Source organism: Lampetra fluviatilis, chromosome 46 (assembly GCF_964198595.1).
Source record: "Lampetra fluviatilis chromosome 46, kcLamFluv1.1, whole genome shotgun sequence".
In the NCBI taxonomy this organism is placed as follows: Eukaryota; Metazoa; Chordata; class Hyperoartia; order Petromyzontiformes; family Petromyzontidae; genus Lampetra; species Lampetra fluviatilis.
In genome coordinates this window covers 3,332,384-3,360,321 of record NC_136320.1, presented here as the reverse complement: position 1 = coordinate 3,360,321, position 27,938 = coordinate 3,332,384, and the positions used below count along the sequence as shown (strand labels likewise).

The following is a 27,938-nucleotide window of genomic DNA, read 5'->3' as shown; positions in this document are numbered from 1 at the left end:
GTGCGCACATTCCTGCCACAAACCCGCCCAAGTTGGACCGCGTGCGCCAACTCCAGCCGGCGGCGAACGCGCAACTCGAACGGCAAGATGCGTGCGAGGGAACAAGCGAGCAACGTGCACAACCCTTGCGGATATTTATTTTTAACGACCAAACTTAATGGGCAACTGCAGAACTCTTTTTGAACCGTCCGAGCACTTGATAGACCATTTGTAAAAGTCGAACAACACGATGAAAAATTTCAAATCTTTTCACAACTGCCCAACGTGATAAACGCTTAAGTCAATGGACAATCAAAAACGTCAACAGCAACCTTGGTTTAATGAATCTTTTATGTGGGTCCGCTTCTCACGCCCGCCACGACATGGGCCAAACATACAGGGGTTGCTCAGGGTCGGGGGGAGGGGCAAGGGGGGTCCCCTCATTCACCATCACCACACTCGCCACCCCCCTCTCCAACATACACACACAGGCATGCACCACTACACACACACAACACTTTTGCTTTATCGTTAACACTATTCCTATGTTACGATCGTAACGGTCGGTAAATGTACAGCGGCCAGTGATGGAAATGTGAATGTACAAGTCCAGGTATGAAACCCTATCCCCGTCTTGTGCGCAGCCGTCTTTCACGGGCATCTTCCCCCTCTGCGGGGGACACCAACGGGGCAGTAATAGGAACCGTAACGGAAAGTGCCAGTAGTACACGTCTGGTATTGCGGGAGGCGCCGGTAATGCCGCACCGGCATCTTCACAGCCGGCGGTGTGGTTAATCGAGACTCGAGACACGTGGCGATTTTCCCCACCAGCCAGCACTTCTGTGGCTGTGTGAGGTGCTCGGTGCCAGGTCTTTTAAGTGCTGCCACACACCTGCGGGTGGGAAAAGACACGACCATTAGGACTTGTCACGCAAACCAATCAACACCGCGAGGCTGCATCGCTAAGCAAACTAGATGCTCCCCCTGCACACACACACACACTCTCTCTCTTACCTCTCACCATCTCATGATTCCCCTCCACACTCCTACCTCTCATCTCATTCCTCCTCTAAACATTCTCATACCTCTCACCTCACTATATTCCCCAACTCATCTCGCTACTCCCCTAAACACATCCCTGCGGAGGGAGCTGGTAGGAACGTTGGGTTGCTCGGTCAATGGCCAGGGTCAATGGCGGCGTGGTGTATTCCGCAAATATGGCCGACTGAGGGCGGGCACAAGCCGGCGTGAGTAGGTTAAACGTTGAGTTTTATAAGGGCACCACGGGGTGACCAGCCCCCCTCCCCACCCAGCCCCTCCCCATCCAGCCCCACCCCTCCCATTTTTGGATGCACGACAGACAGACACAATAATCCCGTGGGCTGGTGGAACCAGGTGGTTCCTACCAGTAACATTCTCCTACCTCTCATCTCACTCGACTCCCCGACACACTCTCCTGCCTCTCCCCCTCTCACGCTATGACCCCTCCAGACACTCTCCCTACATCTCATCTCACTCTCCTACCTCCTGCCCGATTTCTGTTCTGTCGTCTTTGCTCCGATTGCCATTTGCTTCACTGCCGTGACTTTGTTTTCCGTGTCGTTGTCAGTTTGGCGACCCAGTTCACTCCTGGCCTCTCTCTCTCTCTCTTGAGCTCTCAGCCGGCCAAACAAAATCCCAACCTGCAAACTCTCCGCGAGAACAACGCTGCCCCCCCCCTCACCAACTCGCGCGCAGCCTCACCAAGAGTGTGACCATGACAGCTGTCGTCGTCCCCCGCGTGGGTTTATCGTATCCTGGTGAACAGGTTCAACACAGACTTGGATTCCTGTCGAGAGACAGGCAAAACAAAAATGGTCGTCAAAATTCAAACACCTGCAAGGTTTCACATACTCTTTGTTTTTTTCGGTAAAGTCACGTAGGTAAAAAAATCTATAAAAATAAATTAAAACAATTTAGTTTTTTTTAATGTATTTTTTTACCTACGTGACTTTACCGAAAAAAACAAAGAGTACGAATCCTTGCAGTCACGAAAACTTCAAATCTAAAACCTGTAATGTTACCTCACCTAGCAGGTCTTCACAGTCCTTATCACGATTAATTTTTATGGGGCTGGGCCACGTAAATGATCCGGGGACATATTTCATCCCGAGGACCCTCCAAATCGCACGACGCAGCCCCAAAGAATACAGCTGTCGCGCGGCGTACAAACGTTTTAACGACTCGTCTATTGTAACCGTGTCATCTTGCCAGCGCGCAACTCTCACGGCCAAACCGAGCACCTTCAGGACAGAATCCAGCAAGTCAGAATAAATGCGTCACTTGACCGGGCTCCTTAATTCGGGTGTCATGGCATCGTGGAAAAAGAGTAACCATTACAAATTAACGTATTTTCACTCTTTTTCTAATGAATCTGGGCCAATAAATAACATTGGTATCTTGTTGAATGCCGTCAACGTTGCCAATAACTCGCACGCACGCCCAGCACGCGGCCTCGCATCACACCGGTAAGAGGTGTGCGTGTGAGCGGCGTCGTCACGTGCTGCTACGCAAGCGCCAAATCACAGCCTGCAAACGAATCCATCCCAAGGGATTTTCCAGGTGAAACATTTTACATTCCCCAGTGCGTCCATAGGACCACCACTGCTGATCATCTCCACAAAGTGACACCCTTTCTGTCGACCCTGAAGGGAGAGACGATGGGCGGCAGAGTCAACCTTCACCAAGCGTTGAAGTCGCAAGCCAGGCGCTCGACCATCGAGACACCCGGCCGGTTAGGAACAGGTTTAACATTTTTTATTGAACGGCAGCCTCGTTAGCGCCCACCCCCACCACCCCTCCGTGCCTTGGTGGAGCGCGTCTTGCTGAAGACGTTCCAGAAGCGGAGCGTCTCGTCTCCAGCTCCCGTCACGATCGCCTCGCCGTCCGGTGACATTGCCTGCAAACGCAAAGATCCCCCGTGTAGCCTCCTTAAACTGTCGGGGCAAGTGCTGTTAGGCGAGCGGAGCCCGTGGGGGGTCGGCACAACACACGAGGAGGATGGTGTGGCCGACAATACACCTGGGTGCCTTTGTTGTCTGCCCAGATGGCGATGTTTAACACACCACAGGCACATGCTGTTTGTGGGACAAGTTAACCTCGGGGGGGAAGTCCCAGGAACAGTTCAGATACTCTTAAGTTTTTTCGGTGAAGTCACGTAGGTAAAAAAATAAATAATACAAATAAATAATAAAAAATAATAGAATAAATAATAGAAATAAAATAATAAATCACGACGTTTCGGAGGCAACACAAGCTTCCGTCTTAAGGTGGAACCGTCACAGCATGATTTCTGGAAGCTTGTGTTGCCTCCGAAACGCCGTGATTTATTATTGTATTTCTATAATTAAAAAATGTATTTTTATTATTTATTTATTACCTACGTGACTTTACTGAAAAAACTTAAGGGTATGAATTCTTGTAGTCACGAAAGCTTCAAATCTAGCGGTTCAGATATTCATCACCGATGTCGGAGTGGGAATTGAACGTGGGTCGGGGTTTGTAGCGCAGTGCGCAAGCCACTCCTCTCCACGTACACACAAAGACACGTGCACACTCACATGCTCCATACAAACACGTTCACACACACGCATGTACTTAGACACGCACACGCGCACACATGCATGAACGCCCATACACGTACAAACGTGAGAGGTTGGAGAGGCTGAGTTCAACAGGCAAGGAGGCAGACACGGAGGCAATGAGATAACAGAGAAGTAGTGAGGGAAGGCAGTAGAAGGGTGTGGGAGAGAGACTGGGAGGTGACGGACTCAAGCAAGGGCAGACAGGGCAAGTGTTGGTGTGAAATGTGCGCGTATCGGTACGCGCATATCGGCCGGTGCGCTCACCAGGTAGAGTACGCGGTAGGAGTGCCCCGTGAGCTTGGCGACCTGTGTGAGCGACGGGTACTTCCACACGAGGATCTGGTTCTGCGAGTACCCGTGGGTGCTCACCTGCACAGGGGGACGCGACAGCAACGATCAACGTCAGCCTCTCGCAAGTACAGACGCGCGTGCATCCACGCGCGGAGACAGCTAGCGTGCGCGCCGACGCAAAATCTCGGCTGGAATGACGCTGGTGGGGAGGTGGAGGGGCGAGGCAAATCTTCACCAAACAGCAGAAGAAACTGAAGCGGAGATTATCCAACGTCGCCGGAGGAGTGACGCTCACAACGAGCGGCTAAACCACTGCACTTTCAATGCAGAGGTGAACAGCAATAAGGAACGTTTATTCATCCTCCCTGCCTCTGTTCACCCAGCTGTATACAAAGGGTACAACGCCACAGTGGGTTGCACGGGCCAGTCATCGCAGACAAACCGTAACACCTGCGTCAATCCGTGACCCCCCACTGCCAGCGAGCCTTTCACACTTCACAATGCGACGGCTTCAAAGCGCACCTAGCCGGGTACGAGTGCCGATGGCGACGTTCGCCATCACTCGGTGGCGAACGGCGACCGTCGTGGTGACGAGCGCGTGCGTGCGTGTGCGGCGCCACCACTCACCAGCTCGTTGGCGTGCTTGGACCAGGCGAGGTTGCACACCTGCGAGCCCGTGTCCACGTACTGCAGCGGCTGCCCCGTCAGCGTGTTCCAGAAGCGGATGCAGCGGTCGGCCGTGCCGCCGCCCGACGCCAGCAGGCCGTGCTGGTGCGGGGACCAGGCGATGGCCTTCACGGCCGCCAGGTGCTCCGTGTACTGCTGCACCGGGCTCAGGCTCGAGCCGTTCCACACAAACAGCTGCCCGGGGCGTAAACGGCGGACGTCAGTGGGCACGCGCCCAACGCCTCTGTCAAGACGTCGGCGTGGAGGGACGGGCCAATAACCTCTGGTGCCGCCGCCGCCGCTCGTGGATGCCCTTCCGCCAGCAGTGGCGTGAGCTAGCAGTTGCGGGGTTGCACCTTTACCGTGTAACTGAGAAACTACGGCAACTGGTCGCAATCGTTAATAAAATTCCACTCAATGATTATTGGTTTGTGACTCAAATCAACGACGTAAATGCTTACCGGTTTACCAGTACCGTTTAACAAATGTGGCTCTACAAACATACACACGCAGTCAACACACCATTTGAACCTCATTTGCCAGTAAAAATATGATAATTGGTTTTTTTACCCTTCTATCTGGCAACAAAACTGACACCTTTTTACAAGGAGTCATGTTTGCATAGACCACAATACCTGCAGTCATAATGCAAACAAAAAACACAACTCTGTCTCGGGTGTAGACCAATCAACTTCAAGGACAGTGCATACATTATCAGAGTTGTATTTTTTGTTTGCATTATGACTGCAGGTATTGTGGTCTATGCAAACATGACTCCTTGTAAAAAGGTGTCAGAGTTTTGTTGCCAGATAGAAGGGTAACAAAAACAATTGTCAGGTACCTTGTTGTCGTTCCCCCCGGACGCCAGGTGCTGGTGGTCGGGCGACCACTTTAGGCCGCACACCTCCTGCCGATGGCCCTGCAGCCGGCGCTCCGTGGTGACGGGCGGCGCCCGCACGTCTCGCTGCACGATCATGCGGTCGCGGCTGCCCGAAGACAGCTGGTCGGCGTTCCACGCTAGCGCTCCTGCACCGGCGGCGAGACAGCGGAGGCGGCGCTCGTTTAGGGGAGCATTCGGTACTTGAGTCCAAGTCCTAGTCTAGCTGACGACAACCTGCGTAAGTTTAGTCGTAGCCTCAGTCTGTGGATTTAATTTTGTCATTCTTGAGTTCTTATCGGGCTGGGCGGCCAAGCGGCTCGCAATTGGAAGGTCCACAGTTAAAACGCTGGTTGGGGACTCAGCCCACCATCCCATAATGCCTCTAGGGTCAACAAAACGAGTACCAGTGTGTGCTCAAGTCAACAATGGTTGTGTTATAGATGGACTTACCCCAGTCATCATAGGAATGCTACATTTTCCCTCAGTGGCCAAGGGCTTTACACGGGTGAGCACCGCCTCAACGTTCGACTGAGAAGCACGCCGCTTAGACTCGAGTCCACGACTTCGTCTGCGGATTCACTTTCGTTGCTCACTCGAGTCGACTCAAACAACAAATCCATGCTTTGCTCCAGGTACCTCCCACCCCGGCCCAATGCCTCCCTGCCACCTACCCCCATCGCCATAACCCCCCGCCCCCACCCCGCTGTCGTACTCCCGCCCGCTGTACCCCACCCCCGCCATAACCGCCCCCCATCGTAACTCCCCAACGTAGCCCCCCCCCCCCCCCCACTGTACCACCCCCCCCCACCGCACCAACGCGGGCCGTGTGCCCCTCGAGAGTGTTGATCTTCTTGCCGGCGGCCGCGTCCCAGATCTGCACGAGTCCCTTGTGGGTCCCGACGGCCACGTGGTTTCCCTGCGCGGTCAACACGGGGAAGACTTCACTACCGACAACAACAACAACAACACCAACAACAACAACGGCGACGACGACGTTCATCGCGCGTAACTTCAGCGGCACGGCTCGTGCTTCTGCAGTGGGGGACAAAAACCCGGCGCCTCCTGCGTTTGCAGTGGAAGAAGAGGTGTGCATTTGCAATTAGATATTTAGAATGAGATATTTCTTCTGCACGGTGACGACCATGCTGCTGCAGACGGTGGTTAGCGGGAGTTGGAAAGCGGGCGAGCGCGTTCTCGTTCGAGTCAAAAGTGGTGTCGCGGGGAGAGCCAAGTCACCTACCCGCTCTGACCAGCTCACAGATGTCACCGAATCCCCGTCCACCGAAAGGTCACACAGCCTCGTCACCTGAGCACACACAAAGACAAAGATCCACCCGGTTACATCCGATGAGCACGGTTCGCGATGTACGGTCCGAAAGATGTTAAACGTACATTATCCTTTTTGATTTAAAGCTTTCGTGACTGCAGGGATTCATATTCTTGGTTCTTTCGCTAAAGTCATCACGTAGAAGGGAAATAATAAAATTATATAAAAATAAAACAATAACAATTCTCACGACGTTTCCACTGCAACAATTTTTTCAAATTTTCTTGCTGTGGATTTCACACCTGATGATGATTGCGTGTGTTACAGTCGAAACGTGGTGAGAATTATTTTTTATTTGTATATTATTTTATTATTTCCCTTCTACGTGACTTTACCGAAAGAACCAAGAATATGTGCATTATCCTATTTCATTTTACCAGGTAAGGCCCACTGAGCTATGAAGCTCGTTTCAGAAGCGACCTGGCCACAAATGATAGCTCAATGAAGTGGCTCATTGCGTAGAAATGCATAGCAGCCAAATGCTCTAAACGCATTTTGATTCTAAATGTGGAGGGAAAAACTGCAGGACCCGGAGAAAATCCACACGACTACAGGGAGAGAGACACGCAAACTCCAAATATAGAGCAGGCGTCAGGGTCGGGATCGAACCCACAACCTCCTGTATACCAGGCGAGGTAGTTAACATCTTGCTACCTTGGCGCCCCTTTACATACACACACGTACACAGCCTTAAGACTGGTGGGGAAAATGCAATCCAGAATTGCTCAGCTTATCGGGGAGCTTAAAAATATAAACTTGGCACATCAAATGCTTCCACACGTGACATTTCAATTTGTTTGTCTATGTCGGGTTTGGGGATGGTCTTACGGCAGGTATTTGTTCAGATCGTTATGTGGCCTTGCCCAACAAAATCGATTACGAATCATGACAATGGCTGAGAAAAACCTACACGTTAAATTAAAAAAGCGTCTAATGAAGGGGATGCGTCAGTCTCAGACTCAACACAGCCCCCGCAAATCATGATGGCGGGCGGCAGGGCACAAGCAGGTTCTCCCGCCAATAGCAATAGCCGCCATTCGCCACTGAGTGACGTCACCACGGCGCCTGTACCAGGCCAGGTGCAGTTTGAGGCCACGCCAAGTGTCGAAGGCTTGCTGACAGGAGGTCTCGGGAAAGACCCAGGTGACATGGGTTGGCTGACTGAGATGACTGGTAGATGAACCAGCTGTACTCGCTACTGTTTCCAACTTGCTCCGTTTTAGCCGCCCGGCGCTCCGTTCGTCATGAGCGTCGCTCCTCTGCCCTCAGTTGTTGTTGGAGGGCGACTGCCTCAAACTGCCCAGTAGCAGCATCCTTCACGAGCCTCCTCCACAGAGTACCGCATCAGTTCTTCTCTTCTCCAGCCCGTGTCGTGACCGTTTAGCCCCCTCTATGCGACCAAACAGAAGCTGCTTGGGCATGCGGTAGCTGGGCATGCGGGCTACATGACCCACACACACGCACGCACATACCTGGCTGGTGCAAGCGCTCCACAGGTAGACGCAGGTGCCCAGCCCGACGCTCAGCACGTTGAGCGACGACCAGTCCACCAGGTTCAGATAGAAGTCGTCCTGCAGCTCCGGGGCGTCCAGTACCTTGGCGGCGAGACAAAACCATACCAACCAAATACAACCGCCGCCCGCTGCCGTTGCTGGCATGGCGGATGCTTGGCATTTTGGGCCTTCAGGCCGTTAAATTTCGATTTAAAGCTTTCATGACTGCCGGGATTCATATTCTTTGTTCTTTCGGTAAAGTCACATAGAAGGGAAATAATAAAAATGAAACAATAAAAAACAATTCTCACGACGTTTCGGCCACAACGCAAGCAGCCGTCCTCAGGTGGAGAACAGGTCTGTCAGACTCTGTCTTCTCAACAGACCTGTTCTCCACCTGAGGACGGCTACTTGCGTTGTGGCCGAAACGTCGTGAGAATTGTATTTTATTATGTTAAATAAATTTTTATTATTTTATTATTTCCATTCTACGTGACTTTACCGAAAGAACCAAGAAGAAGACTTCGGGCCGTTGTTCAGCGGCCAAAAAAAGAAAAAAACGAGGCTTTGTCAAACGCGCCGTGCTCTCGGCACGAGCCACGGTCCCGGGCGGGCCCACGGAGCGCGAGGCGGAGATCCGCCGCGTCCGCATCGGCGGCAGCACAGGCCGCGGCACAAACCTTGAAGGGGATCTTGGAGATTTTGCGCGTGGGCTTGCGTGGCGATCGCAATAACTTTTGGCTGCCGAGAGAGAGAGCGAGCGAGAGAGACAAGAGGCGTTAATTAGTTGGTTTTTCTGCAAAGGAACCAGCAAGGGTTTTTAATTAATTACCGTGTTATGGAAATTAATTAAAACTCAACAACTGTTTTAAGTACAACAGAGGGTGTTAATTTGAGTGAAAAGACATTTTTTTTCAGAATAGTGTTGATCTTAGTGTTGCATGTCATCATGATCCTAATTTATTCATCCATCATCATCTCCACATTCCAGTAGGGTGGTGATGTTGGTACCTCGACATAATGAGTATCTATCCATCATAAATTCATCATCATCATCTCTAGAAATAAACGTGGCGCATTGACAAGGGAGGTCTCCAAGTACGAATCACGGAGCCAATTGAATCCTCTCGCTGGCTCCGAGCTCAGATCCTCTCTTAGCTCAGCGTTCACGATGGCACGACAGATGGCATTATCACTAACACATTCCTGCGGAGGGAGCTGGTAGGAACGTTGGGTTGCTCGGTCAATGGCCAGGGTCAACGGCGGCGTGGTGTATTCCGCAAATATGCTCGACTGTGAGGGCGGGCACAAGCCGGCGTGAGTAGGCTAAACGTTGAGTTTTATAAGGGCACCACGGGGTGACCAGCCCCTCCCCACCCAGCCCCACCCCTCCCACCCCCCACCCAGCCCCTCCCTACCCAGCCCCTCCCCACCCAGCCCCTCCCCACCCAGCCCCTCCCCACCCAGCCCCTCCCCACCCAGCCCCTCCCTCCCCACCCAACACGACAGATGGACACAATAATCCCCTGTGGGCTGGTGTAACCAGGAGGTTCCTACCAGTATAACTGCGATCTCTGTTGAGTGCACTCTGCTGCCTCCCAATGCTTTGTTTCACTTGACACTTGGGTTTTTGTCGCTAAATATCATGACTCTCATAGTTGATTTTGGAGAAGGCCACGTGATCTGGCCATACGATGGCTGCATTACCAGTATTTAAATGCGCCTATTACGATTGTTTCAGTTCAGCGGTAAGTTGAAGAACGATTCCCACAACCAACCTCAGCGATTAGATTTGCGACATTTCACTTGAAGCTGCGTCAAGCATCCTCAAGCCATGAAACAGGGAGTCAGGCTTGATTGTTTTCCTGACATTATTTTAGAATAACATAAAGCTTTCCCAAGTACAAATGTTTTTTTTCAATATCTTCTCTATTTCTCAATAGCTCAATCTGTGCAATGCATTAGAAATCTTCTTGGTTCTTTCGGTAAAGTCACATAGAAGGGAAATAATAAAATAATAAAAATAAAACATAATAAAATACAATTCTCACGACGTTTCGGCCTGTCGGAAAGACAGCGTCAGACGCTGTCTTTCCGACAGACCTGTTCTTCACCTGAGGACGGCTGCTTGCGTTGTGGCTGAAACGTCGTGAGAATAGTATTTTATTGGTTTATTTTTATTATTTAATTATTTCCCTTCTACGTTACTTTACCGAAAGAACCAAGAAGATGAATCCCTGCAGTCACGAAAGCTTTAAATCGAAATCTTGGCATTTAGACATGTCAAATGTTGTTAACTCACTGCTGTTGTTGACTAATGCCCGTCGCCATTCAATGCCTTTCCACTCGTGAGGCCTGGGTAAGACTCTATCCAGAGGATCGCTCGTTTGTACTGATGTGTAACCGACTACAGAGGAAGCCCCATCCCAGCATGCCGTATGCTCCGAATTGGGCTCGCGATGCTAGAAAAAAAACAAGGGGCTCCTTTGATGTGATAATACCGTGTTCCCACGGGCAACCCAACACCCCACTCATTCGCCTCCACACACACGGCGGGGCCAACACATTCAGTTCCTCAGAGGAAGCCACCTCGGCATGCTTTAAAATCCCCCGAGAATTAAAAACGCGACGGCCGTCGACATCAAAGGGAAAGTGATGACTGGGCAAAACAGACGATGCAAAACGGCGAACGTCCACACTGTTCCTATTATGCAGCGAGAGACACGACCAAAAAATAAATTAAAGAGCGGCTACTTTCCCACATGCAGTGGAGGCTGCGTGTCTCCGACTCTCTGACACCAGCGGTAAGTTTAGCTACAAGACTTGAGTGACTTTCAGCGGCCATACAGCAACCGAGTTGAAGCAGTGTCGTGTGATCGCAGCACATTGCTACATTGCGTGCCACTGCGCTAAGTGTCACCGCACACTTATATGACCACGGCGACGAGTGCCGTCAGCTGACCTCTTGTTGCTGACGGGCGACAGCGAGTAGGGGGAGATGTCGTGGTCCTCGTCGGGGCTGGAGCGCTTGGTGCTGATCGAGTACTGGGCAGAGACCAATGACACCAGGGGCACGGAGGGGGTGAGCGCGCGGCTCGCACGGCGCAAACACACACGCGGCAGGCGCACACAGTCACGCATCTCCCTTGACCGTGCCCGATGCAGCATTGTGAGGTGCAGGGTGGTGATGATGACCACAATGATCATCGTGGTGGTGGTGGTGTAAATGATGAAGGTAGTGGTGGAGGTGGCAATGATGATGGCGGTGGTAGTGGTCATAACGGTGATGATGTTAGCGGTGGTCATGACGGTGATGGTGGCGGTGATGAGGATGATAATGAAGGTAGTGGCGGTGGCGCCGGTGATGATGATGGTGGCGGTGGTCATGACGGTGATGGTGGCGGTGATGAGGATGATAATGAAGGTAGTGGCGGTGGCGCCGGTGATGATGATGGTGGCGGTGGTCATGACGGTGATGGTGGCGGTGATGAGGATGATAATGAAGGTAGTGGCGGTGGCGCCGGTGATGATGGTGGTGGCGGTGGTCATGACGGTGATGGTGGCGGTGATGAGGATGATAATGAAGGTAGTGGCGGTGGCGCCGGTGATGATGGTGGTGGCGGTGGTCATGACGGTGATGGTGGCGGTGATGAGGATTATAATGAAGGTAGCGGTGGTGGCGCCGGTGATGATGGTGGTGGCGGTGGTCATGACCGTGATGGTGGCGGTGATGAGGATGATAATGAAGGTAGCGGCGGTGGCGCCGGTGATGATGGTGGCGGTGGTAGTGGTCATAACGGTGACGATGTTAGCGGTGATCATGACGGTGATGGTGGTGATGATGAGGATGATAATGAAGGTAGCGGTGGTGGCGCCGGTGATGATGATGGTGGCGTTGGTCACAATGACGATGGCAGCGGCGGTCGCGACGGCGCCCGTACGCACGTGAAAGAGGTTGCGCTTCATGGGTGTGGAACTCTGCAGGCGCCGATCCTCGCTCTGCGGGTCCTGCACCTTCTCGATGCCGGCGCCCAGCAGCTCGTTCTTGAGCAGCGCCAGGTACGCCAGGCTGTCTGCGCACACCGGCAATCCCACGGGACGGGGCGGTGGGAGAGATGTCAACACCTAAACGTGGCCCATGCTTTGCGGGAGGGAGGGGGGTGAACCGCTGCGCGCCCGGCCCACCTCTTGACACGGTGACCCTGCCCCTCGAAATATGGTGCGCATTATTGGGCAGGGCAGCCGAGCGGAATGGCTCACAGAGCTATACATAATAAATGAACTTGAACTAGAAGGGGTAGGTGGGCGGTGTGAGGGAGGGGGGGGTGGAGCAGTCTTGCAGGAGTCGTTGCTGAGAGATGGAGGGTCATGTTATTGATCATTTATTTACTCAAGGAAGCCTAACAGAAACTCGTTATTTGAAGGATCCTGCTACACTGGCACGTTTGGCCAATTCCAACGTGGAGCGTTTGGCTGTGTATTCATATTCTTAGGTTTTTTCGGTAAAGTCACGTAGGTAAAAACATTTAATTAATAAAAGTAAAATAAAAATAAAATAAAAATCACGACGTGCGCAATTTTTATTTTATTCTTATTTTACTTTTATTCATTTTCATTTTTTACCTACGTGACTTTACCGAAAAAACCTATGAATATGAATCTTTGCAGTCACGAAAGCTTCAAATCTAGAACGTTTGGCTGTGCACCGGTGGAAACTGGCCGGTGACTGCCCAGCGGCAGGGCGTTCACCCCTCTTTGCACGGGTTCGCGGTTCAAACTGGGCGACCCACCCAGGTTAACAGGGCGGCGTGTGGCGTATTAACCGCAAGATGCTTTTCGCCCGCTGCTCGCTCGCAGTGGATGTTAATGATCCCCGTAACGTAATTCGAGCTGGTTATAAATTAATCGGGTGTGCGCGTCCCGGTCCAAATTTGGCAAATTACACGGCAGAATACTTAGCTTTGGATCACACATGTGGCAGCAATCGTCACCCCTCCCCCGCTGGCTTACTGATGCCCACTTGCAGGCCGTTGCCAAGTCACTTTGTGCTGCACAGGGACAGCTGCGACTGCCCTTCGAATGTTTGATACGAGATGCAATGCAGGGTTGCTTCGAGTTTCTGAGGCATTTCAGCAAACGCAATGTAACTGGCTGTCGCCTGATGATGCTGGTTGCAATTAAGCGAGTCCCTAAATAGCGTCACAACTTCACGCTATGGTTTTGTTCACATTGGATCATTGCAAGCATTGCTTTGACCTCATTTTACAGACAGGCAGATATAATGCATTCACACATTCTCTCGTTCTCCACGTGCGAAGGAGCCATCTCTCATTCCCCACGTGCGAAGGGGCCACTCTCGTTCTCCACGTGCGAAGGAGCCACTCTATTCTCCACGTGCGAAGGGGCCACTCTCGTTCTCCACGTGCGAAGGAGCCACTCTATTCTCCACGTGCGAAGGGGCCACTCTATTCTCCACGTGCGAAGGAGCCACTCTATTCTCCACGTGCGAAGGGGCCACTCTCGTTCTCCACGTGCGAAGGAGCCACTCTATTCTCCACGTGCGAAGGGGCCACTCTCGTTCTCCACGTGCGAAGGAGCCACTCTATTCTCCACGTGCGAAGGAGCCACTCTATTCTCCACGTGCGAAGGATCCACTCTATTCTCCACGTGCGAAGGGGCCACTCTATTCTCCACGTGCGAAGGAGCCACTCTATTCTCCACGTGCGAAGGGGCCACTCTATTCTCCACGTGCGAAGGGGCCACTCTATTCTCCACGTGCGAAGGAGCCACTCTATTCTCCACGTGCGAAGGGGCCACTCTATTCTCCACGTGCGAAGGAGCCATCTCTCATTCCCCACGTGCGAAGGAGCCACTCTATTCTCCACGTGCGAAGGAGCCACTCTATTCTCCACGTGCGAAGGAGCCACTCTCGTTCTCCACGTGCGAAGGGGCCACTCTCTCGTTCTCCACGTGCGAAGGAGCCACTCTCGTTCTCCACGTGCGAAGGGGCCACTCTATTCTCCACGTGCGAAGGAGCCACTCTATTCTCCACGTGCGAAGGAGCCACTCTATTCTCCACGTGCGAAGGGGCCACTCTATTCTCCACGTGCGAAGGAGCCACTCTCGTTCTCCACGTGCGAAGGGGCCACTCTCTCGTTCTCCACGTGCGAAGGGGCCACTCTCTCGTTCTCCACGTGCGAAAAATGAAGCGGCAGCTGCACCGCACACTGGACCCTACCTTTGCCGTTGTCAGCACTTGCGTCCTTCGCTTTTCGGTTCTGTCCTGGGGACTTGTTGTTTTCTTCCTACACCAGAAGAAATACCACGAGCACGTTGATTCACGCACTCGCACAGCAACGCCAACGCAGCCCAACCAGCAGCTGACACGGGAACATTGGCAAACATCATTGTCAGAATCGTCAATTCATAATACATTTTTGGGTTAGGCCACGTAATTAACTGGTCAAATGAATGTCGTAAGACCCCCCCAAACAAATCAGACAGTTAAATGTAAACATGTTAAGGTGCCTCCATTATTGTTTCAGCTCACCGGTGAGTTTAAGAACAATTCTAGCCACCTAATTAAGCTAATGGATATGACGTTTAACTTGAAACTGCGTCAAGCAACTTCAGATGCTGAAAACAGGAAGTCAGAGTTAATTGTTTTGCTTAAAATATTTTCAACACCGCACAGTTGTTAGAATTGCAGAATTACGTGGCCTAATACTAAAATAAATTCTGAATCATGACATCGGCTGCGAAAACCTACGTGGCGAATCACCATCATTATCAGTCACGGAGCTGTGAGAGTTTGAATTGGCGTTTAATCTAACGACATGTCACAACGACAGCACCGATGGAATAAAAGCGAGAGAGTAAAAAAACATTCGTCTTTTCGACGCTAGGTGGCTCAGCAGTAGGAAGAGCAGCTCGCCATCGGTAGGTTGCAAGTTCAATTCCAAGCGGGCAGAGGAAGTGGAGTGTTCACTCTGCCCATCATCCCTCCCTCCAGGAATTGACAAAAATCACAACTGCTCTGTGAAGATTAACAGCGGTTCTGCTACGGACAGACTTACCCCCACGGCAATGTGGAATTTACATCACTGGCTCTGCCGTTGAGCACCAATGCCTCAACGGTCAATCAAGCAGGAAATGGTGATGGGTTTTTCATCAACCCCCCTCACTGTCAATAAACTGCGGCTAAAATCGCCCTCTCCTCCTACCCCTTTCTCCTCTCCGCCCCCCCACAACCTCCCGAGACGTTTTGACTGCGAGACGCTGTGACGGGGTCAGGAAGGGGGGCACACACTCACCGACGTGGAGTGAAAACCGATGCCCCAGTTGGCGCCAGCGCGCGTGGGGATGAAGCGGTCTCCGCTCTTGCTGGGGGAGGCGAAGGGGGAACCGCTGGGGGTGAGGGCACGGTGCGACGTCGGGGTCTGTGGTGGTGAGGCGGGGGGGGGGGGTGAGGGGGCGAAGGGGGAAAGGGCAGCAGAGAGAGAGAGTTTGTAGCGGTATTCAAGGCTGCATTTCATCCTTCACATTCTGCGATGTCTCCTGGCAAGGGTTGTTCCCGGATGCAGGGTTGATGAGACAGTGACTTATTCGATGCAGGTGCAATTGCACAATTAAAATGAACGAGCACCACATTGTGTAAAGATCAACAGTGGTCGTTCCACGGACAACCTCAACCCATCACAGCAATGTGGAACTTCCGCCACTGGGCTCAGGGCTTGGTTTTAATTGTAACAAAACAAGCAAATATAATGCATACGCAGGTGGATTCGGTATGTTTTTTGCATGACTGTGAGTCAAACATCCTGCAGGTTGAACTTGCAAGGCGTATCCCTGCCCGTACCATGCAGGGCGAGGCGACGCCCGTGTTCTGCAGGTTGATCTGCCGCAGCAGCCGGTGTTGGTGCTCGTAGTCTGGGTCCATGACGTCACAGCGAGTTGCCCGACAGCGCTACCAAACTCCCACTCGCTGCCTCTCAGCACGGCCGGTTTGGACCGCTCGCCCGCTCGCTCCTGGCTCCGGGCAGCACCCGGGTCTCTGTGGGGACACATTGCACCTCCGCGCTCAGCTGCTGAATTCGTTTTTATTTCGCGTTAACAGTAAACACAATTAAAACATCCTTTTCTGACTCCACAAATAACACTTACGCGTCGTTGGCACAGTGCGAGTACAATGAGCGCCCGAAGAGCCTACGGAGGCAAGTTCAGGAGCACGCATTGTGAGCGCAACGCCTGGTGTACTGTCGGGACCACACGTCCTAAGAGGTGTTAGAGGTTTGGAGAGTACCTGATGTACATCATGCACCGTTAATCTTGGTTGCTTCATCTGTTCGATGGATTTTATCACTGTAGGTGGCTTGGGATTTTGCGATTGTCGCAGGCACAGAATGACCTACTTGTCTCATTTAATGAGCAAATAATACAAGACGCTAAATAGTTTGTTCTTAAACTTGAATGCCTATTAATTGTATTACTTTCAGTTTTTTTTTTCCAACTACAATTAATTCATTACATCATTCAATTTGCTTGTGAAAGCTTTTAAAAGAGTTTCATGACTTTTACAGGAGGATCAGTCATACTTGGCAAATTATTTGAAAGTCAAAATGATTATTTCCTGCTCAAATGACCAGCCCTGAGCCAGTGGTATACAAAAAAAAAATACACATTTACATTCTAGATTTGAATCTTTCATGACTGCAAGGATTCATACTCTTAGTTTTTTCGGTAAAGTCACATAGGTAAAAAATGAAATTAAAATTAATAAGAATTATTATTATTATTACTTAATTTTTCATTAATTTTAATTCCATTTTTTACCTACGTGACTTTACTGAAAGAACTAAGAGTACACATTCACATGATGGGGGGGCGGGGGGGGGGGGACAAGTTTATCCATAGGACACAACCACCGTTGATTTCCCCACAAAGTGGAAGTCGTTTTATGCCGCAGCGGGAGGAGATGATGGGCCGAATCAACCCTCAACGAGTATTTGAAATCACGCCCTTCGAATTGCGAGCGAGTGACTCGCAACCGGAAGGTTCCCCCCCCCTCTGTCGCTTGGCTACCCGATTGATTTATTGTATTTGTTGCCGGCACGTAAGGAACATTCAGCCACATTTACAAAGAAAGTCCCGCGGAGGACGTTGGTGAAAGAAAAAAAAAGGGAATCGCGTCAAATAAATCAGAACGTTGCAGACAACGAGTAGCAAACACAATCCCGGCAGAACCAGCATTCAAGTCAAGCACCACTCGAGTAGCACTGGCAGCTATAATGCCGACTCGCACGGGGTTTCGCTAACCAATGTACGGGTAAAAAAAGGCGGATCTTAAAATTAAGGAATAATACATATCTTCTAAATGCAGCCAATAAGGGCATTTATCTAACTGCTAAATTTTGGCTGTGAGAATAGTCCTTCAACTTAGCGGAGAGCTGGAACAATGACAACTGGCGTGGTCATCGCTTGCGCTCAGCGATCATTTCATTTGTTTTCCGTCGGCTGGTGGATGTTGGTGGATGGTATCAAGACAGAGATTTGGCCAGACCATTCGGTGACCCGACACAAAAAAAATCAATTATTAATTATGACGGCATGCATTATCCAGAAACGCCTCGCATACTCGCAAGACGTTCACAGGAGGGTCCCACATTGGGATGTTTGGCCAAACATAGACACCTCAGCTGTTAGAAGCAGCTGCTTTTGCTGCCGCTGTGGCTGGGGGAGGGAAGAGACCTGCACAAGCGCTCAGCTGCGGCGTTGCATCAGAGTCAGCGGTGGCGCAGGTGCCACGGCGGAGAGGGCGGCCGTGATGCAAACACCGCCCCTACAGCTGTTCCCAGGCAGAGATGAAAACAAAGAGCCAAATTCGTAATCGTTCTGACACTTACGACACAGATTACATACAACGTACCACATTTAGTCGCGTTTGTCGTTTGCAATCGAATAAAAACAACAACAAAAAATCACCTCCCTCAACGCATCACCCATTTCTCATTTGGTAAACGAGATTAGAGAGTATAGTCCAGCAGCTCAGAGCCAAGCAACCGCCCTTCCCCCATTACCTCAATAGCCCAGACTACAGCCAAGCCATCGATTCAATTATAGCCAATCGCTCACAAATATTAATAAAAGCCAAAACAATTTGCTGCTCAACTGATCACTGCTTAAAGCCCAGAGCCAGTGGTGGAAATTCAACTGTCCTCTGATGGGGGGAAATAATTTATCCATACGACAAATCCTGTTGCTTGCACAATATTGTCATATGGCGCGGGCAAGTCTATCCATAGGACAACCACAAAGTGGTACCAATTGTATTGACCCTCGAAGGATGATGGGCTGAATGTAATCAGCTGATGTAAACGAGGGGTGGGGTTACCTTCAAATTCTAGAGGAACAGAGAGCGGTCGACTGTCTTGCATGCAAACCCACGACTACCGTGGTTACTGTTCCCGATAACTTCAATTAATTCCTCCATCCATGCCGAGCACTCAATCTACCAGACACTCACTCATTCACCAACGTACTCATTGCAGCAGCCACAACACTTGACGTTATGCTTCTTTCCTGGCACCACTCCACTTTGGAATTCCCTCCTATCTGTCTCTTTCCCAAAGCTCTTTTGATACCCTTGCTCAATTAAATAAACTGTGGATTTCACACCTGATGATGATTGCTTGTGTTGCAGTCGAAACGTCGTGAGAATTTTTATTGTTTTATATTTTTACTATTTTATTATTTCCCTTCTACGTGACTTTACCGAAAGAACTAAGAATATAGACTCTTATCTATTACCACTTTGAAAGTGCTGCTTGCTGCTGGCTGTTTGCTATCTTTGGGGGCTTTGGGCCTGTTCTCAGAAACGATGTTTACAACAAACAAACCACCGAGCAATCACGAGTGTGCGGCACTGACGACGGGTGGCAGCAACGCGACACAACTTAGCGGACAAGCGCCAACTGCGTCTCGTCTGGCTCCAAACACAGCATTCCCTGTACGAACCTGCATGCCAATTTCTGAACGACTGGCAGTAAACATTCATCCTCTCCTAAACGTAGTGCTGCAATTACCAGAACGTTAAATGGGACGATTGTTACCGCCCGTTGTTTGGTAATTGGCACGTAGGTGTCTGAGTAGAACCATTAGCCTAAACACAGCCCTGAAACTGCTTACTCATGACACCGCTGATTGTAAAGTCTCCTCCACTTGACAGAGCTCTCGAGAGCCCTTCTGGTGAGAATGTGGCCACAAGTTGATTTTGTTTAACCAGGCGAGAACTCAAGAACGCGCCAGGATACGTCGCATTTTCAAAAGTGACCCGTGGCATCGAAGAGCAAAACGAAACAAAACCAAGTGCAGCAATGAACGAAATGAATCAGAAGACGATTCTTCCAAAACGAAACAAAACCAAGTGCAGCAATGAACGAAATGAATCAGAAGACGATTCTTCCAAAACGAAACAAAACCAAGTGCAGCAATGAACGAAATGAATCAGAAGACGATTCTTCCAAAACGAAACAAAACCAAGTGCAGCAATGAACGAAATGAATCAGAAGACGATTCTTCCAAAACGAAACAAAACCAAGTGCAGCAATGAACGAAATGAATCAGAAGACGATTCTTCCAAAACGAAACAAAACCAAGTGCAGCAATGAACGAAATGAATCAGAAGACGATTCTTCCAAAACGAAACAAAACCAAGTGCAGCAATGAACGAAATGAATCAGAAGACGATTCTTCCAAAACGAAACAAAACCAAGTGCAGCAATGAACGAAATGAATCAGAAGACGATTCTTCCAAAACGAAACAAAACCAAGTGCAGCAATGAACGAAATGAATCAGAAGACGATTCTTCCAAAACGAAACAAAACCAAGTGCAGCAATGAACGAAATGAATCAGAAGACGATTCTTCCAAAACGAAACAAAACCAAGTGCAGCAATGAACGAAATGAATCAGAAGACGATTCTTCCAAAACGAAACAAAACCAAGTGCAGCAATGAACGAAATGAATCAGAAGACGATTCTTCCAAAACGAAACAAAACCAAGTGCAGCAATGAACGAAATGAATCAGAAGACGATTCTTCCAAAACGAAACAAAACCAAGTGCAGCAATGAACGAAATGAATCAGAAGACGATTCTTCCAAAACGAAACAAAACCAAGTGCAGCAATGAACGAAATGAATCAGAAGACGATTCTTCCAAAACGAAACAAAACCAAGTGCAGCAATGAACGAAATGAATCAGAAGACGATTCTTCCAAAACGAAACAAAACCAAGTGCAGCAATGAACGAAATGAATCAGAAGACGATTCTTCCAAAACGAAACAAAACCAAGTGCAGCAATGAACGAAATGAATCAGAAGACGATTCTTCCAAAACGAAACAAAACCAAGTGCAGCAATGAACGAAATGAATCAGAAGACGATTCTTCCAAAACGAAACAAAACCAAGTGCAGCAATGAACGAAATGAATCAGAAGACGATTCTTCCAAAACGAAACAAAACCAAGTGCAGCAATGAACGAAATGAATCAGAAGACGATTCTTCCAAAACGAAACAAAACCAAGTGCAGCAATGAACGAAATGAATCAGAAGACGATTCTTCCAAAACGAAACAAAACCAAGTGCAGCAATGAACGAAATGAATCAGAAGACGATTCTTCCAAAACGAAACAAAACCAAGTGCAGCAATGAACGAAATGAATCAGAAGACGATTCTTCCAAAACGAAACAAAACCAAGTGCAGCAATGAACGAAATGAATCAGAAGACGATTCTTCCAAAACGAAACAAAACCAAGTGCAGCAATGAACGAAATGAATCAGAAGACGATTCTTCCAAAACGAAACAAAACCAAGTGCAGCAATGAACGAAATGAATCAGAAGACGATTCTTCCAAAACGAAACAAAACCAAGTGCAGCAATGAACGAAATGAATCAGAAGACGATTCTTCCAAAACGAAACAAAACCAAGTGCAGCAATGAACGAAATGAATCAGAAGACGATTCTTCCAAAACGAAACAAAACCAAGTGCAGCAATGAACGAAATGAATCAGAAGACGATTCTTCCAAAACGAAACAAAACCAAGTGCAGCAATGAACGAAATGAATCAGAAGACGATTCTTCCACCATGGCCAGACCGCCTCGCAAGAGGCGGGAGAGTACCCACAGTAAAGCCAATCTGTCGATTCACTGTGGTGACAATTGTTTTTATACTGCTGGGTGGGAGGGATTTTAAAAACGGTGCCAAACCAAAAAAAATCAACGGCTCTTGTCTTGGAAGCAGTGGCACACGCACGGATTTCAAAGGGGGGGGGGGGGGGGGGGAGCAAACTCGTCCTGCGAATATCGTATTTCAATTTTACTATGCTGAGAGATTTAAAAAAATACCAAAAATGGTCCACTACATAGAACGGCTGTCGCAAACTTAGAGGCGGAGAGGGGGGCGACTTGTCCTTTTTGCCAGAGTGCAAGACCCTACCGACACAGCGGGAGGGAGAGCCACTCGGCACAGCCGCACACAAAGTCGTGGAACAACGCTCCCCCGCGCCACCCCCTCCCAACCTCAGCTGCTCGGTCTCAGCTGCTCGTCTCTCAACAATCGGCTGCTCTTGATTTGGATTCGGTGGTGCGTGCCCGTGACGCGGAAATTTCGACGCAAGGGTCGGTGGATAACGTAGAGATTTGTGAGATTCCCAAAAACCCGCTAGACAAATTAATAGCAATAAGGTTAACGTGCCAATTTTAACAACCGATCACAAATTGTATTCTACATGTAATTCTCATCAGGCACCAAGGTGTTAAGTGCAGTCACCAACCCCTTATTAAACTGTATCTCTGGCTTTTTCTTGGTTCTTTCGGTAAAGTCACGTAGAAGGGAAATAATAAAATAATAAAAATAACAAAAGTTTATTTTATTTTATTATTTCCCTTTACCAAAAGAACCAAGAAGATGAATCCCTGCAGTCACGAAAGCTTTAAATCGAAATGTATCTCTGGCCTTACTGTTGATGAGCTATGAAGGGTCATTGCCCGAAACGTCGCAGATTGTTTTTTTATCTCTCTTTGACGGCAGTGTTGTTGGCGTGTTTTTTCTTGGAGGTAAATACATCACTAATACCGTGACTCTCCATCTCCCAGCCAACGACTCCTAAACACGCCTGTTTCGCTCCGTCACCCCCTCTCCCAGGACTGGGCCACTTCTCCACTCTCTCCCAGCTGCCCTGTCCAATAAACAATGCAGCATCTGTGAGGGCAGTCACCGTGTGGAGAGACGGTCGGACACACAACGGTTCAACCACCCCGCCTACTGCCCCTCTGCCACTACCTTGAATTCAATGAACCGTCACGATTCAAAGTGACTTTGAAAATCAACAATTTACCTCTTAAATTTTGATTTAAAGCTTTCGTGACTGCAGGGATTCATATTCTTGGTTCTTTCGGAAAAGTCAAATTTTCTTGCTGTGGTTTTCCCACCTGATGATGATTGCTTGTGTTGCAATCGAAACGTCGTGAGAATTGTATCGTTTTATTTTTATTTTATTATTTCCCTTCTATGTGACTTTACCGAAAGAACCAACAATATCAATTTACCTCTTCATTCATTTGTCAGTACCACTCGCTTTTTTTTCAAAATCAAGACCATCCCAGTTTCTTGCGTTTGCCACCTGATCAGGCAGAATTAAACTTTCACTCTTTTGGACTGCCTCTGGTGCTCTATGTCACCCGCAGTTGTTGTTTTGTAATATCCACCTCACTCGCACCGCTTCACCCGCACCGCCCCGTTCACGTCTCGTCGTCCGATCGATCAGCCCTCGCCACGACCGACACGGGATCGGGGGGAGAGCCTCCGCACGGAGTACAAACGCGGTCGCCACCATCGCAAAACCAGAAGTGCTCTAAAGTCGTGACGCCCTGTCAATGTCGATACCAGGGGGAGAGACCAAACGTAGACTGAATAAGGACCACGTTTACACCATTGGAACCGCATTTGCCAGTAAAAAATATGATAATTGTTATGATAAATGCTTACCCCGAGCTCTCATACTCTGATGGTGCATTGTCTTTGAGTTGTGCGCCTTTTGGCGTCATCTGGTCCAACCCATGTGAGACTAGGCTCTAAGGAAAGCTGTCTCGGGTGTGGACCAATCAACTTCAAGGACAGTGCATACATTATCAGAGTTATGTTTTTTGTTTGCATTATGACTGCAGGTATTGTGGTCTATGCAAACATGACTCCTTGTAAAAAGGTGTCAGTTTTGTTGCAAGATAGAAGGGTAAAAAAACAATTATCAAGGACCACGTTTTTTTTTTTGCACAAACCATGAGCCACGCGGCCTTCCTGGAGTGCAAATGATTGCAGCGGCATCGGTTCAACGACACGAGAACAACAACAACAACAAAACCTCTTGGGATCGATGTCGACATTCCGTGTTTCGACAGCAAGTCAGATTGGCTTCACGGGGGGCAGATGTGTGTCGGCACGGACCGTCTGTTATGATGCGTCTCTCCTTGATTTGAAGCTTTTGTGACTGCAAGGATTCATATTCTTAGGTTTTTTCGGTGAAGTCACGTAGGTAAAAAAATAATTAAAATTTTTAGTCTCTCCTTGTCGAGAACATACCAAAATGATACCGACAAATACAGGGATGGGAGTTGTCCCTCGCCCATGGTTTCCACAACTTCAGATTCTCCCCACGACGCCGGTGTTGAGGAATCTCTCTCTCTCGATGTCTGCACCCTCACGGAGCAAAGCGACTGCCTGCCTTGCGTGCAGGCCTCACACCGACAGCACTTACCCCCTCACCGCCCCCCCCCCCACCGTGGCCCTGCGATTTAAATCCTCCTCGCACCTCCAACTCAGCCGCTGTTTCGGCAAAGTCACGTAGAATGGAAATAATAAAATAATAAAAATAAAACATTATAAAATAGTGAGAATTATTTTATTATGTTTTATTTTTTTATTTCCATTCTACGTGACTTTACCGAAAGAACCAAGAAGATGAATCCCTGCAGTCACGAAAGCTTTAAATCGAAATTCAGCCGCTGTTGTTGTTGTGGTTCTTCTCGCGTAACTCCAAAAAAACTTTGTGCGAGGACAGGGGCCATCCATTTAGTACGTACGCATGGAGGGGGGAGGGGGGGTTAACCCAAATGCGTAGCTTGTGTAATGGGGGTTCTACTGACAATGTACTTACGCATAGGAATTGGGCGGGGTGGTAACGCCTCGATAATAATTTGTCTCCATCGGCCTTCAAATGAGCCACAGTTCAGCGTCTCCAGCTGTCAGACAAGTACTAGCGGGAGAGGTGGGACTGTGGGAGACGTGTCACTTCGTGTGCCACCGTGCCCCTGACTGCAGCTATCATGCAGCATCAGTGGCCAAGGTGCGCAACTTAATTCTTTCATACAGCCGGCGGTGGACTGTTTGCTTAAACACGTTCATATTATTAATCCTTTATCGTTTCTGCGTGGATTACATATCTGCCGTTCTATAGGATTCGGGGGGTGCGTCAGGCGTACGTACGCAGGTGGGAGGTCTAAAAAGTCCGCGTGAGTACACAGGGAGAAGGGGAGGAGGGGTCAAGCTTTGACAGATTTTTGCGTAACCTACTCAATGGATGGCCCCACATCTTCAATAAGGTGCGGACCCATCGCCAACAAGTGACGTGGTTGCGATTTTAAAGACAGCGAAGTTGAACGTCGGGTGTCATCATGTCAAACAGTTGTCTTCTCCCCCCTCGCACGCACTGCAGCTACGATCGCCACGTGGAGATGTTCATTCATCTAGCAGAGGTGGTGAACGTTTCTTCTGCCAATGTGGACATTAATAACACCATTCGCGGGCCATACAAAAACATCAACTTAAAGATTAGCCCGTGATATTTGGTCAAACATTGAATTAACTCACCCCTAATGTGATGTCTGGAACTGCCAAATGATTTCGCGAGCGAGATTGCTTTAAACTTTAAAACTTTAAAGCTTAAAATTTTAAAGCTTTGAACTTTAAAGCGATCTCGCAACAATAATCCACACGACCGTCGCCATGACAGCAGATGTCAATCAGCTCCACTGCTGGATGAGACGCGCGCAACAAAGACAAAGATCTTCTTGGTTCTTTCGGTAAAGTCATGTAGAAGGGAAGTAATACAATAATAAAAATAAAACATAATAAAATAATATAATGATTTTTTTATTCTGTTATTATTATTTTATTATTTCCCTTCTACGTGACTTTACCGAAAGAACCAAGAAGATGAATCCCTGCAGTCACGAAAGTTTTAAATCGAAAAAAAGACAAAGATCCCCCGTGTAGCCTTCACACACTGTAGGTGCAAGTGCTGTTAGCGAGCACCTATTAAGGCCGACGCGGCACATGAGGGGGTGGGTGGCCAGCACCACGCCCGGCCGCCTTTGTCTCCCCAGTGGCGATGTTTACACATCGCACCGGGTACTCATTTGAGGCTGAGTCTACCTAGGGGAGGAGGCCCAGGACCGGTTCAGACAATCGTCGTCGATGTTGAGCCGTGAGAGAGATATCGATCTCGGGTCACCGGGTTCGTAGCGCAGCGCGCTAACCACTACACCCACCGCTCCCCACACACACACAGACACACACACACAGACCTACACCGCCCGTCGCGTTGATAATTGTCACCACAGCACACGTTACCGACCTCAATAACAACAACGACGATGATGATGATGACGACGATGACAGCGCGATGATTGTACAAGGCGAGAGAAGCCGACGTTCGCCGTGTTTGTGGGAGTTTCTCTCACCAGCCCTGACGGATTGCAGCCGCCGCCGCTGCTGCTGCCTCCTCCGCCACACCCGTGACACCACAGCAGCAGTAGTTGTTGTTGTTGCTGTAGTACTCACGATAACCCACCACAGTGATCGTGGTGATGAGTGAGGGGTTTGTTGCGAATCGTCGACCAAGGCAGCCTCAGTTAAAATCCCGAAGATGGCGGCATGGGGGAGGGCTGGGCGGACGCGCGTTGCATCACGGGAGCCCCACGCCCCCCACCCCCCACCGCATCGGGGCCGCGCTCCCATTGGTCGGCAGCGTAAACAGAGGCGGGGCCGCGCGTTCCTAGGCGACGTGACGTCACACAGACGTTAAATTCAAATCGGAGCACGCGGGGCAAGGCAATGATTTTGCCCAGCACGTGGTCAGTAGCTAACAATGATTTTTGTAGTAATAGGTTTTTACTCTTTTACCTGCAAACAAAACTGAGACCTTTATACAAGGGATCGTGTTTGCATTAACCACAACACTTGCGGTCAAAATGCAAACAAAAATACAACTCCTTTTGGCGTCATCTGGTCCATGTGAGACTAGGCTCTAAGAAAAGCTGTCTCGGGTGTGGACCAATCAATTTCAAGGACAGTGCATACATGATCAAAGTTGCCGAGTTGGCGGGAGCGGCGTTTTGACGGGATCAACGCCACAACCAGCCGCCGATTTGGCGGGAGCCGGGACTTGAGGACCGATGATGTCGTCTTCACTTCGGAGTTCAACAGCCCCGTTCTGCATCCACACCCCGCTTATATTCGCTCCGGCGTAGCCGGCTCTGCCCAGGCCACGCCTCCCTTCCCCCACCTCACGGGAAGGTCTGGGTCCCTCCACCACGTGACCCCCCAGGCACCCCCTTGGGGCCCCCAGCCCTCGTACGGGCCGACACAGTAGTGACGTCCTATGTCACTACACATCGAATGACAATAGCCTATAGCCCTAGTGTCATGGTACGGTTATTCGAAGGCGGTCTAATTGTGAATTGATAGCACTGAAGGCCGAGGTGTAAAAGACACGGCCCGCCACTTGTTAACACTGCGCTACGAATCCAGAAACCCGAGTTCGATTCCAACTCGTTGCCACCACCAGCGACAATTATCTGAACTAGTCCTGGGCCTCCCCTAGGTCGACTCATCCTCAAATGAGTATCTGGTGTGGCGTGTATACATCACCACTGCGGAAACAAAGGTGGCTGGGCGTGGTGTTGGCCATTCACCCCCTCGTGTGCCATGCCGGCTAACAGCGCTTGCCCCAACAGCCTGTTAAGGATATGCAGAGGCTGTTTGTATTCATGCTCGTGTAGTGACATAGCGCCGGCTGCTGGCAGAAAAGGGTAACTGCGGTGTATGGCAGTACTCAACGTCAGCAGGCCACGATATAGACGAGAAGGGGACATTTAGGGGAAGGTCACAGAAGGGGCCCATCGGGAAGCCTCGGGAACCCGCTAGTAGGTTCCAGAAAGGGGGGGTGGTCAGGGCGGAGCGAGGCCACGCTGGGAGTGTAAGAGGGGTCCCCACGGACGCACTCGGAGACGGAGGTAAGTTATGGGCTTTCGCCAGGGTTTATTAAAGGTTAACAATAACACACAAGGGTACACAACTCCCAGGGGCTAGGGGTCCTACTCTGAGTCCGGGTCCCTGCCGGCTAGCTCCGGTCTCTCTCTCTCTCATGTCGGATCGTGGACTCTGCCGACTCCACCGAGCGGAGAGAGAAGCACCTCTACGGCTACCACCGGCTTCTCCCCAGACTCCCTTATTCGATCCCTCTCTCTACCCATGGTTCCCTCTTCACCCTTCTTACTCTACCCGTTCCCACAGTGACCCCGCTTTCGTCACGGGGTCTCCCTTAAGTACCCTAGGAGAC

The 27,938-nt window shown here is 49.8% G+C and overlaps 1 protein-coding gene across 2 annotated transcripts; it reads right to left on the bottom strand.

The window, feature by feature from the left end:
- Positions 1–300: 300 nt before the first annotated feature.
- Positions 301–26,262, bottom strand: FZR1 (fizzy and cell division cycle 20 related 1). 2 transcript variants are annotated; one of them, XM_078876937.1, is made up of 17 exons: positions 26,059–26,262; positions 18,007–18,103; positions 16,118–16,312; positions 15,573–15,698; positions 14,498–14,564; positions 12,205–12,332; positions 11,222–11,304; positions 8,940–9,000; positions 8,239–8,361; positions 6,680–6,745; positions 6,253–6,355; positions 5,401–5,585; positions 4,521–4,754; positions 3,867–3,971; positions 2,825–2,917; positions 1,723–1,807; positions 301–871 (listed from the first exon to the last, which is right to left on the bottom strand). In XM_078876937.1, exons 3-16 carry the CDS (start codon positions 16,196–16,198, stop codon positions 1,766–1,768), a joined length of 1,497 nt encoding a protein of 498 aa, XP_078733063.1. In that variant the 5' UTR covers positions 16,199–16,312; positions 18,007–18,103; positions 26,059–26,262; the 3' UTR covers positions 301–871; positions 1,723–1,765. The 2 variants fall into 2 exon arrangements, with proteins under 2 accessions (XP_078733063.1, XP_078733064.1); XM_078876938.1 differs by lacking the exon at positions 18,007–18,103.
- Between the last annotated feature and the right edge of the window lie 1,676 nt (positions 26,263–27,938).

Bases quoted from the DNA above. Each gene is read 5' to 3' on its own strand.
- FZR1 (XM_078876937.1), bottom strand. From the start codon at position 16,198: ATGGACCCAGACTACGAGCACCAACACCGGCTGCTGCGGCAGATCAAC. The intron at 15,699-16,117 runs GTACGGGCAGGG...TCACCACCACAG, and splicing joins GCGTCGCCTCGCCCTGCATG to ACCCCGACGTCGCACCGTGC. The intron at 4,755-5,400 runs GTACCTGACAAT...CGCCCCGGGCAG, and splicing joins CCGGGGGGAACGACAACAAG to CTGTTTGTGTGGAACGGCTC.